The 15367-nt window shown below is 44.4% G+C and overlaps 1 protein-coding gene across 3 annotated transcripts; it reads right to left on the bottom strand.

Moving 5' to 3' along the window:
• Positions 1-1722: 1722 nt before the first annotated feature.
• On the bottom strand, positions 1723-14189 carry SPON2 (spondin 2). Of its 3 annotated transcripts, XM_069071588.1 has the most exons (7): positions 13449-14188; positions 13055-13305; positions 12134-12360; positions 10548-10771; positions 8392-8583; positions 7766-7940; positions 1723-3707 (listed from the first exon to the last, which is right to left on the bottom strand). In XM_069071588.1, exons 3-7 carry the CDS (start codon positions 12354-12356, stop codon positions 3529-3531), a joined length of 993 nt encoding a protein of 330 aa, XP_068927689.1. In that variant the 5' UTR covers positions 12357-12360; positions 13055-13305; positions 13449-14188; the 3' UTR covers positions 1723-3528. The 3 variants fall into 3 exon arrangements, with proteins under 3 accessions (XP_068927689.1, XP_068927694.1, XP_068927681.1); XM_069071593.1 differs by lacking the exon at positions 13055-13305 and having other exon boundaries at positions 13449-14189; XM_069071580.1 differs by lacking the exon at positions 13449-14188 and having other exon boundaries at positions 13055-13397.
• Positions 14190-15367: the final 1178 nt, after the last annotated feature.

Here is a 15367-nt window from a genome sequence, read left to right as displayed (position 1 = left end):
CATTTTGAAATCTCCTTTGTACAGGTTTTCTTTGATGTCTTGATTAGTCGGCACCCACATATTGGATGTTATTATTGAAAAGGGCATTGCTTTTTTCTCTGTTTCTTCCTATTTTTAGTGGAGGAATCTAGGAATGCAGGTGATCTTTGTGGATTGATGGGGTATAATGGATACTTGTCTAAGGTCTTTTCCTGTTTACTGACCATCTTTTTCCAGGTAAACAATCAAATCATCTGCAAATAGAGAGAGTTGAATGTCTTCGTTGCTAATGCCCATCCCTTCGATTTATTTTTCATGCTGTGTTGTTATGGCTACGGTTTCTAAAACGAAGTTAAATAGCAGTGGTGAGAGCGGATGCCCCTGTTAAACACAGATTTTTAAGGAGAAAGCTCTCAGTGTTTCTCCATTGTATTCAACACTAGCTTACAGTTTCAACGACATGCTTTTTGTTGTAGTATAGAAAGATTCTTGAATATAATTACTTGGATGGTGCCAACGTAATTCATTTGTATTGGTCAGCAAATAATTAACACACAACTATACCTATGGGCATTGTACTCCAGATGTAGAATGATAGGACCACAGAGTCATACCTAATACAGCTAGGTGGTGCAGTGGATTAGAGCATGGGACCTGGAGTCAGGAAGACCTAAATTCAAATTTAGTCTCAGACACTAGCTATGTGACCCTTGGGCAAGTCACTTAACCCTGATTGCCTCAGTTTCCTCATCTGCAAAATGAGCTGGAGAAGGAAATGGCCAAGCTTTGCCAGGAAAACCCTAAATGGGGTTACAGCAATAGAGCACTAGCTATGGAATAAAGGAAGACCAGAGTTCAAACCCTGCCTCAGATCTTTACCAGCCATGTGGCCAATGGCAAATCATTTAACCTCTCATTCTTAGCTTTCTTATTTATAAAATGGGAATAAGAATAGCACTTATCTCTTAGAGTTGTAGTGAGCATAGATGAGATCACATATGTAACACACTTTGAAAACCCTAATGTGCTATATAAATGCTAGCTATACTTAACAAATACAGAAAGAACATGCTAAGAACACTGGCAGAGGTCCCAGATTCCAATTCTGCTTCCGTAGTTTATTTAATCTGTGTGACCCTGAGCAAGTCACTTAATCTCCCTTAAGGAGATGGACTCAGTTTCCTCATCTGGGAGTCAGACTAAACAGCTAGCCCCTGAAGTCTCTTCCAGTTGTAGATTAATGTTCCCAGAATCCTAAAACTACTCTGCTACTTTGAGTTAACTCTGTGAGAGGCATGTTGTATTTGGAGTCAGGGAACCTAGGGTTCAAATACTGCTTCTGTCATTTCCTGTGTAATCTCGGATGTCACTTCATTCCTCTGGTTTTCTCCTCTCTAAAAAGACATAGTTCCCAATGGGGAAATTTGTTTTGCTTGACTTTATCTATCTATATCTGTGTTTATTTATATTTACATATTTATTATCTACCTATATCTATATTTATTAATTACAGCATTAAAAAAACTCTTTTTTGCTTTTTTTTTTTCAAATGGGGAGGGGAAGAAGTAGAAGGGAGATGAAATGAATGCTTGTTAATTGAAAAAAATAATAAAATAAAATTTAGAAATGAAGGGATTGGACAAGATAAACTTTCTGTTTCCTTGTTAGTTCTAAATTCTGTAAGAGGTTCCTCCTCCCAACTTAGTGACTTTTCTAGACATGAGTAAGGTTGATTCATGGACATTTGTGAAGAAACACAGAAATTTTATTTATGTGCAAAGAAATCAGTAACATTTTTAAAAATGAGGTGAATCTTTCCAGATTGCCCATTGACATCGACCCTTGTATTGACCCCTGTTCAGCTGACCATCTGACAAAACCACAGGATCAAAGCCAGCTGGATCAGATGAGATCCCAGCCACAAGCACATTTCAGATGTTGACAGCTGGATTACTCCACGCTGGGCACAAAAGGGAGTATTTGCCCAGGGTCTCACTGACCTATGAGTTCCCTGCATTCCCTCATTTCCACTCCTCTGAGGCCTAATGGTTCCTGGGAAGTATCTTTTCTCTAAATTTAAAAGAAAATGAAAAGGCCATGTAAAGATTTGCTTAAAGCTAATAAATTAGTAAAAAAAAATCATAATCCAAGACCATCATTAGCCTCAAATGTATATAAATAAACTTTCTTGAGGAACTGATTCTAGCTCAGGCATGATCCAGGTAACATTGCCCTGATCAACACTATTAATCCATGACTCAAACCTCACTGCAACTTTGGAGAGACACCATTATGACATTCATTAGCCAATCATTGAGTGACCATTAGGACAACATTAACCTTCACTGAAGACTTCCTCCAATGTCCCATGGCTTATAGAGGTAGCCTTGAACCCTGGAAGGCCCTATCAGCAAAGCAAAAACTCCAAAATGGTCTATCAATCTAGAAAGTATAAACTGAGGGGAAGTCTGTGTATCTTATGCCTATAAACCAGGGTAGGCGAGTGAGGAGAAGTATATCTCCACAGGACTGACCAGCTTGGGGGAGAAAGGGGACTTTTTTTTGGCCATAGTAACTCATATAAAAATGTAGGGGAGGGGCAGCTAGGTGGTGCAGTAAGTAGAGCACTGGCCCTGGAGTCAGGAGGACCCAAGTTCAAATCCAGCCTCAGACACTTAACACTTACTAGCTGTGTGACCTTGGGCAAGTCACTTAACCCCAATTGCCCTCCAAAAAGCAAAATAATAAAAATGTAGGGGAGACAGTGTGATGCAGTCAATAGCAAGAGCACAGGATTTGGAGTCAAATCCTGACCCTGTCACTTAGTACCTGTGTAATTCAGAGCAAGTCACTTAATTTTTCCGGCCTTATTGTCTTCATCTGTAAAATGAGGGGATTAAACAAGGTGATTTCTAAAGTTTTCCTCCAAGCTTTAAATCTGTGATCCTAGGATCTATTAAGATATGTAGGAGGAGGGGTTGTAATATGCCTCAGTGGAGGGACTGACGTCGTGCAGGAAATCACGGATTCTTAAAGTACAATGTTGTCCTACAGAACATGCCATAGCCCCTTGTCACGTTGTTTCTCCCAATGTTGTGTTTTCCTGGAATCTTGTTATTGATGTGGGATTGTGGGAGATGGCAGATGAGGGGGTAGGCAGGCCAGCGTTGGAGGATGGGAACATACTGGTTCCTTGGTGTATCAGAAAAATCAGTTTTCAGAATGAAATCTAATCGTTTAGAAAGAAATCTCCCATTCAGCCACTAGAGGGTAGTGTGAGCACTTCTACCATCCTGGGAGAGATTATTCGGCTACGGGTCTCATCCCAAATCAGAAAGCTGCATGAACGTTTAGGGATTTAACAGAAACATCTCCCACAATGGGTGACCCAGGCTGAACAGAGGGTCGCTCCATAGATAATGTCCCACGCCAAGCCAAGACCACACCTGAAATCCCCAGGACTGACTCCTCTGCCGGCTCCTGCCTGCAGCCCAGCTCGGTTAACCAGGAGGGAGGAGGGCACTTGGCTAGCTGGGTCTGCCATGCTCCTTAGATACAGTTGTCAGGCTCACACGCAGTCTCTTCTTCCAGATCTGGGCAGGGGGTCCCATTGTTGGCTGGCTGTAGATGGACATAGCGGGTGCGGCTCTTGGCGCCTGTCTTTCCACACGGGCCTGTGCATAGACCCCAGGAAGACCACAGGGAGACTTCACAGTCCAGAGGAGTTTCTAGAAATGGACAAAGCACAGAAGAGATCCATCTAGAGTTCAATGACATATTAACAGATGCATTTCAGAAAAATTAGACATATTTGCCTCCTTTCCCCTCCATGTAAAACCAGTGAATGATTGTCACTTTATTTTTTTAAAGCAAGACTAGTAAGTTGTTTTTGTTATTTTACTCATAGCTTTGACATACAGACACAGCATAATGGGAAGAATCTTAGACTTAGAATCAGAGGACCTAGGTTCAAATCTCAGTTCTGCTACTTAACTGTGCGACCTCGAGCAAGGCTCTATTCTTCCCTGGGCCTCAGTTTCTCTCTTTATAAAGGGGATTGGACTGGATTGTATCTGATAGTTGTTCTAACTGTAAAATCTAAAATGTCCTATATTCAAAAAATTTTGGGGGTGGGGTGATATTCTGTGTCCTAAAGCTCCAGATTCCATGTTTGATAGGCTCAGCCCCCTCCTAGTTTGGACATTCTGCTCTCTAAGGCTCCTTTCCAACTCCAACATTCAATTTTCTGAGATCCCTCCTACCTTGAGCATTCCATGTTCTATGGTCCATTCCAGCCCTAACACTCTATATTCCAAGGTCAGGGCCTTCCAGTGGAAAGAACACTAACTCTTGATCCAAAGGACTGGATTTGAATCCTAGCTCCTGTAGCTAGGTGGTATAGTGGATACAGGGTTGTTGCCAGTGGAGAGGACATGAGGGTCAGTTTGTGACTCAGACACTTCCTGGCTGTGTGACCCCTGACAAATTTCACCTAACCTTGGTCTGCCTCAGTTTCCTCATCTGTTAGATGGGAATAATAACATAATAAATACTTCCCTGCCAGGGTCGTTGTGATGATCAAATGAGATAATATTTGTATAACACTTTGCAAAGCTTAAAGTGCTCTAGAAATGTTAGCTATGATTACTTACTTCCTGTTTACTGCACTTTTCTGCCTCAGGCTTCTCATCTGTAAAATCAGGGCACTGGATATATAGCATCTCCCAGGTCACTGCAAGCTCTCAGTAGATGACTGATTGACATTTTATATTCAGTGTTCTAAAGTCCCTTTCAGTTTTGAGATGGTGTAATTTTTCTAACCTCAAACCAATACATTTTGGATACTACATCTCCCATAGCTACTCGATCTGCCTAGGGACATTGAATTCAAAGGATTTGATTTTTACATTCCTATAATAAAGGCCATATGTTGCCTGGTAAATAAAAGCTTCTGTTTTCTGCTTTTGAAAATGAGCTGTCGTTCTGTGGCAGCCTGAAGGCTCCTGGCCCCCGCCACCGCCGCCGTGTGCGCTCTGTTTACTCCGCCAGAAAGTGCCAAGCTCTCCTATTGTGAGAAAACGCTCAAAAAATGACAAACACTCTGACAACAGTTTTGACAAAACTGCAACATTTGATTTTCATCCCTAATGGATTCCAAAGGAAGCAGCCAGATCCCCAGATCATCAGGAGCAGGCAGGCCCGTCCCACAGCTTGGGTGGAAGGTCTCGGCCCCACTGTGAGCACTGTGGGCTGAAGCAGCCTGTCTTTGCAGTCTTTCATTTCAATGTCTTGTTCATTTGTCCAAAATAAAAAAAGAATTCATTGGGCTTTAAGCTGAACCACTTAGCAACTCAATTCTTCTCCAAGTCAAGGTAGGAAGCTTGGATAGACACTAGGTAGTAACTGGGGAGAGGACAGGAAGGGGGCTCAGTTACCCAACGTAAAGCTAACTATTGTCCTCCTATGTACTTCAATTTCCCAATGAGCAAAACATAAGTAGCTGTCTTACAGCCTCTCTTCAATGGAAATTCTGGAAACTTAGACTCCTAGGATTTTGCAGTTGGATGGAACGTCCGAGGTCAGGTCAATCTCTTCTTGCCCTTTGTAATATTCTCCCTCCTGGGGAACGGATCCAAGTCTTCTGACTATAAGGGTTAGGATCTTGGCCCTTCTCTGTCTCCCTCGATAACCCCCAGTGCAGGCTTAGGAAGGGAGGGAAAAGCTAGAAAATGCTTGTTGAAAGCCTAATTGATTGCTATGGTCCTGAGATTCAATACCAAGACCTTTCATCTTACTTCTGGAAACAGTTTTAAATCCATATTAATTCAAGGTCTACAGAAGTTCCTTATTCATTAAGATTCATTCATCTGTTTGTCCCAAACCAATGGTCCCAAATCATATGATCCACACCATGTCTCTGTCTCCCTTTTTCTATGCCTTTCAACATGGTGGAAAGACTAACATCAGAGTAAACATATGAAGGGTTGATGATGTACAGCTCATTAAAGGACCTGAAGAACTAGGTTTGGGGCATTTTGATTTTGCGGCTTTTTGAGGGAAGTGGGCAGTGGGAGGAGGGCCTAGTAGGTCTCTAATCAGATGGCCTGAAGGGGCCTTGGAAGGCAGCCAGGTTCAGCCCCCTCCGGTTGGTATAACTCTTCCACACCATCCTCAGCAAGTGATCACTCAGCCATCGCTCGAAACTCTCCAGGGACCGAGAGCTTGAGAACTGACCCTCTTCTTCTCAAGGACACTCCTTTTACTTTTAATGTCACTGTGATGTCACTAGTCTTCTTCAAAAATGAAGGACAAACAACAATGGTTTGTCCTTACATTATGTCCAGATCTGCCTCTTTGTGGCTTCTACCCACTGATCCTCCCTTATAGGAATTAGAACTGAAAGCACCAATCCTCTCATTTTACAGGGGAGAAAACTGAATCTTCAGAAGAGGAAGGATTTGCCCAGATTCTAGCCAAGGTCTTCTGCCTCCAAGTCTGATGTCCTCTCCACTAAATCTCTGTGCTCTGGAGCTAAGCAAGGCAAGTGTCCCAGATCAGCCCTTCAGATACTACTGGGCAGGCAATAGCCTCTCTCACCCCCACCCCACTTGAAGTCCTCTTTCCTCCAGGCCAGATGGTACAAAGGATAGAAAAAATTGAATGCAGTGTCTTCATGAATGAAAGACTTTAATGGGTAGGAAAAGACTGCCCAATTCATTTTGATTAATTTTTATAATAAGAGGAGAGGTAGAACCCTAACAAATAAGTTAGTTAATTGTCCTCCCCTGACACAACATGAATCAGTATGAATCTGCATTCCTAAAACATATATCATATTGTGTGTGATTTTTCAATTTAATTAATCAAATGTTTAAAATCCAACTGTGTACAGAGCCTTGGGCTAAGCACTGGATTGTTTTTAGCAGAAGGGGGGAAATTCATTGAACTTCTTCGTGTAGCCATTTTTATTTACTTTTAAAGTTATAATTATAGGATGAAAGTCTTTAAATGGTAAATGTTATAGAATAATTATGCCTTATGTAATCACAAGGCCCTTTCCATCTCTGATCATCAGTTTCCTCCTCTGACCCAGTTAGTCCTGAAGGCCCCTTCTAGTTCACAAGAAGACTTATTCTACTTAAAATTAACTTTTTTTACCAGATACCTATGATTTCATTGGTGTAGGGACATCCGGGTGTGAATGCTCCCTCCACTAATGCAGATTGGCAGCTCATCTATAATTTAAAGAATTGTTCTCAACCTCTTTTTGTGTCATGGACCCCTTGGAAAGTCTGAGGATACCTTCTCAGAATAATGTTTTTAAATGTATAAAATAAAGCACATAAGATTACAAACTAATTAGATTGAAGTCTAGTTATAAAAACCATTTAACTCAAACTCACAGAACCCCTGTCTTAGAGGGGAGGTTCCACAGCTTGCCCAGGGTCACATAGCTAATGTGCACCAAAGCCAGGTCTTCCAGACTCCAAGACCAGCCCTCTGTCCACTATACTAGGTCATCGCTCAAAGGCAATAAAGCCAAACCCACCAAATTCTTCCCATTTGTATCTGCTTTTCCAACCACTTTCCCCTACATTATCTCATTCTCTCCCAAAGCCTCCAGCCGGAGCCAGGGGAAAGGAAGCTGCTCCTCCTCAGTGGCACCATTCCATACAGCTGCTGCAGCTAAATTCACTTCCAATTGGGTCACTGGCTTTCCTTTGCTTTGGGGTTACCCCACCAGCCCAGAGAGCACATACCCAAGTGGAGAAGCCAGAATGCTTACCTGAAAGGGAATCCTCAATTTCGTTCCCCATGCGGACCACGGCAGGGGGAGTGGGGACGAAGACCCTTTGCCTCTTTTTGATTCTCACCATGGTCACTCGGGCAATGGGAGGCAGAGATTTCAGCTTAGGGTAAAAGAAGGAGTTTGCAGGATGGCTGGGAGATGACGATGTGATCTGGAATTTGAGCAAAGCAAGCATTTGTTCAGCCTCCAGAGAGGTCTCTGATACCATGGTCAGATAGCTAGGGAACCCCAACAGCAGGCTCGCCCAGGCAGCCAACATAGACCAGAGGCCAAAAACCACATTTCTCCTCCCAGCTTAAATTCTCCACTGGATTCAGGGATATAGCCTAAATAAGCAGATTCCCTGTAACAGTGCAAGCTTAGGCCAAGTTAACTAGGCAATTTGCTCGGCCTGTCAGTTCTTATCTAGTGGGGTTTCTCAAAGCTTTATCTAGGCAGTCTGGTCTAGACAGTTTTCAGATAGTGGAGTAAGGTGACCCCAGATAGTGTCTGTGTGCTTGAGAGAAGTCTGGGGTCCCATCCTGCACCCACTCTCCCTCAAGTGCTTTGACAGAAAGCCAGTTCTGGGCCCTAATGGCCTCTCTGATTCCAATGCTCCTTACCTCTGTCACCGTGTCCTGGGGGATGGTAGCAAAGTTGGGGGAGGAGAATGTGAAGCCACTGTCTGTCCCAGCATCGTAGGGGAAAAGGTCCAAGGTGACTTGTTCTTTCCATCGGTTTCCTTCACAGAGATTGATACTATCTACTCCCACAAACCAGTCAGGGCTGGGGACAATCCGCACTAAAAATGACACCTGTCAAGGGAAGAGGAGCTAGAATTAGCCCCCTGCTGAGGAGTCTGTGACTTTCCTAGAAACCCTGGCTAGAGAGCAGGGTGAGCTGCACTCAGCATCTGCAGGGTGACTTCCCCCCCCACCCCACCCCCCCACAGTAACTACCAAGGACTTCTGTATAGGACAAAGTTGGCACTTTCACCAGGGAATGGAGGAGAAGCTCTGGCAGAGTTCTGCCAATGATGCTTAAAATAGCTGTGGATGATGCAGGAGAGTCTCTGAAACCACTCCAGCTCATCCCCCACTCTGCTGCTGAAATCATTTTGATCTCGCATGCAAGTCCCCTCCTCATCTACCTTCAGTGACTTCCTATTGCCTCGAAGATAAAATAGGAATTCTTCTGTTAGTTTTTAAAGCCCTTCACAACCAGGCTGCAATCGTATCTTTCCAACTTCATTGAAAATCACTCCCCTTCCTGCACTCTGTAATCCAGTCAGAATTGACTCTCTCTTTCTTCCTCACATACAGACCCATCTCCTGTCTGCATACTCTTGCACTGGCTAGTCCTCACGCCTGGAATGCTCTCCCTCTTCCCCTCTTCCTCGAAGAGTCCCACTCTTCCTTTAAGATGCAACTCAAGCACCATCTTTTGCATACAGTGTTTCCAGACCCTCCCAACTGCAGAACTCTCACTCCCAAGTATCTTTGCATTTACCTTCTTTTCCATATATTTGTATTTTTTCACCATATTATTCTTATGCTGCATATATTTATACATGTTCTTGTTGTCTCCTCTGTTAGAATGTAAGATTTTTGTGAGTAGGGATTTTTTTCATTCTTTGTATTTGTATCTACAGAGCCTTGCAAATACTAAAAACTTGTTGATTGATTAATCAGAAGCATCGTCCAACAGGGGGCAGCCTCTGAGTGGCTTCATTAACATAGACTCACCTACCTCAGTAACCTATACTGGTTGGAACTTGCCTTGTCCAGGGAATTCTACACCTACAACAGAGAGCGTGGGTGGACCTGGAGAGCCCAAGGAGACACGAGGGGGTAAGGGGGAGGTAGAATTCTACCTGGAGCATGCCTGAGCATGCATACTCACTATACTGGGAACTATCCCCTAAGGCTTAGGGAGGTGCCAAGTTACAATTCACAAGATCCCTAGAAGTGCACCTTTGAAGGGCTCCCTGCCAGTCAGCATCCTGGAGGAGATAGAAAGAGACAGGATCACATCCAGGAGCACTTGCTGAAGACCTAGGCAGGCCCTCCCTTCCTGAGCCCCAGAGGCTGCCCAGGTCTCACCCTTACATTGCAAACAGCCAAAAAAACCCAAAGTCACCACGGAAGTAGCCTGCCTATCTACAGGCCATGGTAATATCCTTTCCTCCTCCTTGAATGGCTCACCCACATGCCCAGGTAATGCTCCTTCTATACTGGTACAAATGCTTAACGCATGTTCCAGTCAGTCTTTTCCAATCAGTGTTAATAGTTAGCATAGTAATCATCATCATCATCATAGTAAATTCCCTTTCTATTGTGCTTTTCTTACTCTGTAAGTAGTACAGTGAATAGAGCACTGGATACAGAGTCAGGAAGACCTGGGTTCACACCCTGTCTCAGACACTTACTAGCTGTGTGACCCTGGGCAGGTCACCTGACTTTTCTGTGCCTCCATTTCTGCATCTTAAAGGCCCTGATGGTCTTTAAGGTCTCTTCCAGCTCTAATTTAATGATTCTATGCCCCTGTTATCCCCATTTTACAGATAAGAAAGTTGAGGGAGGCTCAGTTGGTCGTATAGATTAGTGAGTTTCCAAGCTGGAATCTGAACCCAGGTCTTGAGACTTCAACTCCTTTCTTTATACCCCATTGCCTGATAGTGACCTTTCTGTGGCAGGACACTGTTTCTGTGATATCTTCCCTTTATTGGAAAATAAATGAGGACAAAGATGCTCCTGAAAGACATTGAAAATTCACTTACTAGTGAATGCCTTGAATGAGCCTCTAACTGAGTGGAGGTCTGTCCTGTGCCACTGGGAATTGCTGATGCTGAGAAAACACTGTGCACACTCTGAATTTTCTCACCAGCCGCCTCAATTTCCTTCATCAGTTCCCATGCTTCACCCTTTTCAGCAAAATCTCGAACCCCATTGCTGACATACTCATCCTTCTTCCACATGCTATAGTCAGAGCTGTGTGTTGAACCTGTCGGGGGCAGATATTAGCCAGAGGGACATTAGAGAGGCCAGGCAGTGTGGTGGGTAGACAGGTCTTAGTGGCAGAAATGATGATAAGGATATGGATAAGAAATGGATAAGGGTGCCTTATCCAGGGACCCTGAGTATTTTCTGGGTGATCCCCAGCAGTTCACATCCTCCCCGGGCCTTAGAACGATAATAGTATCTATTCCACAGAGCCAGTGAGAGTCAAATCAAACAAGGTATGCAAAGTAAACAAAGTTTCAAGTGAGTGTTCTCTGAATGTCTTGGATCCTGAAAGCTAGAGCTTGGCCAGGCTTGGGAAACCCTTGAGTTTCCAAGATGGTCCCATTTGTTTTTTTGGCTTAGACTTCCCCAGCCTGACCTTGTTTACCCAACAGCTCTAGACATCTCCATTTGGTGGGAGGGGAAGAAGGAAGAGCTTAAATATTTTTCTAGCTGACATAAGTTTGAATTCTGGTCCCTACAGCTAAACTTGGCCAAGGGCTCTCCCTCCAGACACATCCTCCTGGCATTGTTGGTACAGAATCAGATCTCTGGAGCCAATGAGTAGAACATTATTAGGGGGCATAATTAGCCATTATTTCTGTGCTGTAAAAATCATAACTGGTAGAGTGAAAAGGGTCCTTCCTAGATTTGAAGTCAAAGGAGCCTGGTGTGGACTCTGGCTCTGCCACTGACTAGCTATGTGAACTTGGATAATTTAATTTCCCTCTCTAGGCTTTAGGCTTTTAGGGGAACAATAATATTTACACTATTTGCTTCACAGAATTTCTGTGGGGATCAAATGAGATAAGGTATGTAGAGTGCTTTGGAAACTAAAACAGTGTAAATGTGAGGGTCTTTTTTTAAATTTTGAAACATTTATTAAACACCTACTATGTTCAGACTCCTATGCTAAGCACTGAAGTTTGGGGGGACTTTGGGGGTCTTGGGAGGATTTGTGATTTCTTAAGTAAAGGGAGCTCCTTGTGAGAAAACACCCTCTACCAAAATGCAAACTATTGTCTTAGGTAGTTGGGGGGTGGGGATAATTGAGAAATCAAGCAAGCATCTTGTCCAAGGTCATGTAGCTGTGTGTATGACAGATAGGAATTCAACTCAAATCTTCCTGACTACAAGACCAGTTGTCTTAGAATTGAAAACGAAGGACCTTGGAGACCACTTGAAAAAAAGAGGAAGTTGAGCCTCTGAGGGGAGTTACAACTTGTTCAAGGTTTCCCAGTTAGTAAGTGGTAGAGCTTGGACTCAAATTCCCCATCTTCCAACTCCAAAGCTTTCCATTTCCCCATTGCCTTCTGACATGAAGTCCAATGTCTTTTAGCTCTACCAAGCTGCCTCTACTTACCTATTAAAGAAGACCACTGTGCCGGGGGTCTGAAGAGAGGGTACTGCTTGGGGAAGGTTGTCTGGCTCCATTTCCCAGTGAAGGAGAGAGTGTACCTTCCCAGACCTGGGGCTGTGCAAATGGCCTCTTCCCCCACAGGCAAGCAGCTGCTCCAACTCAGAGCTGTCAGGAGAAGGGTCCCCACAGCTCTACAGAAGCGGCAGACTCGCATCAAATTTTCCATTTTCCTGAATGTGGAAAAGGGGGATATACCCTGATTGGCATGACAGATCATCAGAGACACAGAGAGGCAGGGGACAACCTGGTGACAAGGACTGCTTTCTGCTATCCTTTATGAACAGGGAACTACACATAAAATACTTGGGTGTGGAAGGAGGGGGGCCTGAACACATTACCAGGCTTCCTTCTCCCTGTACAGTATCCCATTTCCCCACCCACCGCCAGGCTGGCTCCAGCCTCCAGATGGGCATCTCCAATGGAAAACCCCAATGCCCTTCCCTTTATTCCTTGTGATCGGGCATCTGGAGAAATCTAGTCCTGGTTTTCTTCTCCAATCCTATTAGACTCACATCTGGAATTAATTAGACCGGCAAATGTTTCTGTGGGGAACATCAGTGTTGTATTTATTCTTTTAAAGAATGGTTCTGTGCCAACATTGTGATGAATTTCAAATCGATGTCCTCAAACTTCTGGTTGCTGCCAGAGGGGTTTAGCTAAGGGAATTACAGGTGTACTTCAGGAGGGGCTCGGGACTGTTCTGGGGCACGAACCTGGAGGACCCGCTAGCAGCACGTTCTGGGGAGAGCTGCTCTCACTCTGGCACAAGAAGTTGCAGAACCGATGAATATTTTTCTTAATAGACTAAGAAACTAAAACCTGTAGATTGGGGTGCATAGGGCGGGGGCGGGGGCCAGTACTCACTCAGGATAGCTGCAGGCAGGAGCAGGGGTGGCAGGCCGGGGGCTGTGGGCACCTGTGCAGGCTGGCAGAGGGCTGGCAGAGGACGGCACTCACTGCTCGGCGGCCGTCTGTGAGCCCGGCAGCCCAAGCAGCCTATTTATGCCTGAGCAGGGGCCCCCTCTGGCCAACGAGGAAGGGTCACCTTTAGACCTTCCTGTTCGACGCCCTCCAAAGCTGCTGGACTCGGACCTTCTGGCTCCGGCCAAGGCCCCCTAGGGGCCGATGGGGCCAAGGGCGGGTTAGAACCTCCCTCCCTTTTTCCCCCCTCCCCCCCAGTATCCCTCCTTTCACACACACCCCCTCCCCTTGCTGAATGGACAAAGCATGGGGGGTGGGGGGGGGAGGGAAATCTTACCCACAGCTCAAGTTTTGTTGCGCCAGCGCCGGGAATTCGGCTCTGCTGCTAAGAGGTTCCGAGTTCTGGGGGAGAGGATGACGCCGCCCACCTCCTGGCCCCGACCAGGCTGGGGGGAGTGCCGACCAGCTGCCCTCCAAAGTTTATGGCTATAAAATGATGCCTCTTCCAAACATTCCTTGAGATCACTCCTCCCCTCCCTTTCTCCCCTGCTATCTCCTCTCTTTCTTTGTCCCTTTCTTTTGTTCGCTTTTCTTTCTCTTTCTTTCTCTCACTTTTTTCTATCTTTTTTCTTTCTTTCCTCTCTCCATTCAATGTAATGAACATTCATTAAATACCTACTGTGTGTAAGTTATTTCATTCCATATTTTAAAGATACCTACTATGCATAATACACTATGCTTTTTCTCCCCCCTTCCTCCCATTGTTTGCTTTGCTTTATTTTCCTTTTTTCCTTACTTCATGCCTTTTCCCCTTCTGCTTTCTCTCTGTCTTTCTCTGTGTCTGTCTCTCTCTTCCCTCTTCTCTCTCCTTCCTTCCTTCTTAATTTTTCCCTCTCTTTTCCTTCATTCACTCATTCATTTAAGATTTATTAAGCACTCCTCTCATGCTTTCTCTCCTGCCCCCTCCACCCACTCCCTTTTATGCTCTACTTTCATATCAGAACTCATATCAGAACCCACCTAACCCCTTGTAGAAGTGGAGAAGACATCCTCCAGTCTTCCTTTTTTTTTTTTCACTTGAGCAGCATCCTGAGTAAAATCTCTTTGAACAAGTTGCCTAGGGCTGTGTGTGTGTGTGTGTGTGTGTGTATGTGTGCATTACACCATACTGGAGATGTTATTAGGGCCTATTCCATGCCCTTGAGTGATGAAGCTAGGGTGGGGAGAGCATGCCTTGCCAAGCCCAGGGGCACCATCCTTTGGGGATTATCCTTCCAGACCTGAAAACTGACCTTTGATACTATAACTATGTCTGTCTTCCAGTCAAATGAAGCATCATTTTTTTTCCAGCACAACTAGGAAAATGCCAAGAAGGGACAGCACTGGGCAAAGGAGGGTTTGATGAACTAAGCAGAAAAGGATCACAAACACAGCCAGTGGTGAAGCACCAAACACTTTAGAGAGCCAATGGGAAAATGAAAGGGACCCTAGCTCTTCTCCATCTTTCATGCAAGATGAGCTCTGAAGAGAAAACTGAGACCCTCTGGGATGGGGGACAGATTACTCATTCCTAAATAGAGGTGGTTTATGCCACTATAAAGTGTTCCCTTTCGGTTTAAATCCTGAATGGCTACCCCTTTAAGGGGCATAGAAAAGTAGGGGAACACTTCTAAAGGGATGGCTTTGAGACCTTCCTTTTACCTTCAGGAAGGACCACCTCTAAGCTAATCTGGAGATGAGCTTCCCTTTTATTTCAAAAGACCCTGCTCACCCCCCTTGGAAATATCTTAAAATTACAGCCACAATGTAGATAGGGAGCTCAGAAGGGATTGAGTTCAACTACTCCTACCCAAACCATGAATTCTCTTTACAACATACCCAGTAGATGGTCAGGCTCCACTTAAAGACCTCAGGTGATGGAAAGATCTTTTTTAAAAGTCCACATCATTTTTGCACAGCTCTAATTATTTTTTTTTATATTCCTGGCAAAATCCCTAAACCACCAGTTTCCCCCCATTGTTCCTTTTTTGTATGCCCTCAGTGATACTTCATATCTTGGCTTCAAATCTTGCCTCTTCACTTACTACCTGTGTGATCCTGGGCAAGTCACTTAACTTTTGAGGGACTCAGTTTCCTTACTTGTAAAAGCAGAGGGTTGGACCAGATGGCCTCTAAAGACCCTCTAGAACAAATCTATGATCCTATGATTCTAACATCTCCCTTAAATCTCTTTCTACAATCAAACACTCCTTTCTT

Source organism: Petaurus breviceps, unplaced genomic scaffold, assembly GCF_028583685.1.
Source record: "Petaurus breviceps papuanus isolate PSGF00001 unplaced genomic scaffold, PetGlider_PUasm1.0 140, whole genome shotgun sequence".
In the NCBI taxonomy this organism is placed as follows: Eukaryota; Metazoa; Chordata; class Mammalia; order Diprotodontia; family Petauridae; genus Petaurus; species Petaurus breviceps.
Note: the sequence above shows the minus strand (reverse complement) of the source record. Positions and strands in the feature narration are given on the sequence as shown.

Bases quoted from the DNA above. Each gene is read 5' to 3' on its own strand.
- SPON2 (XM_069071593.1), bottom strand. From the start codon at position 12,356: ATGGAAAATTTGATGCGAGTCTGCCGCTTCTGTAGAGCTGTGGGGACC. The intron at 7,941-8,391 runs GTAAGGAGCATT...CTCAAATTCCAG, and splicing joins CCCAGGACACGGTGACAGAG to ATCACATCGTCATCTCCCAG. The intron at 3,708-7,765 runs GTAAGCATTCTG...GTCCATTTCTAG, and splicing joins AATTGAGGATTCCCTTTCAG to AAACTCCTCTGGACTGTGAA.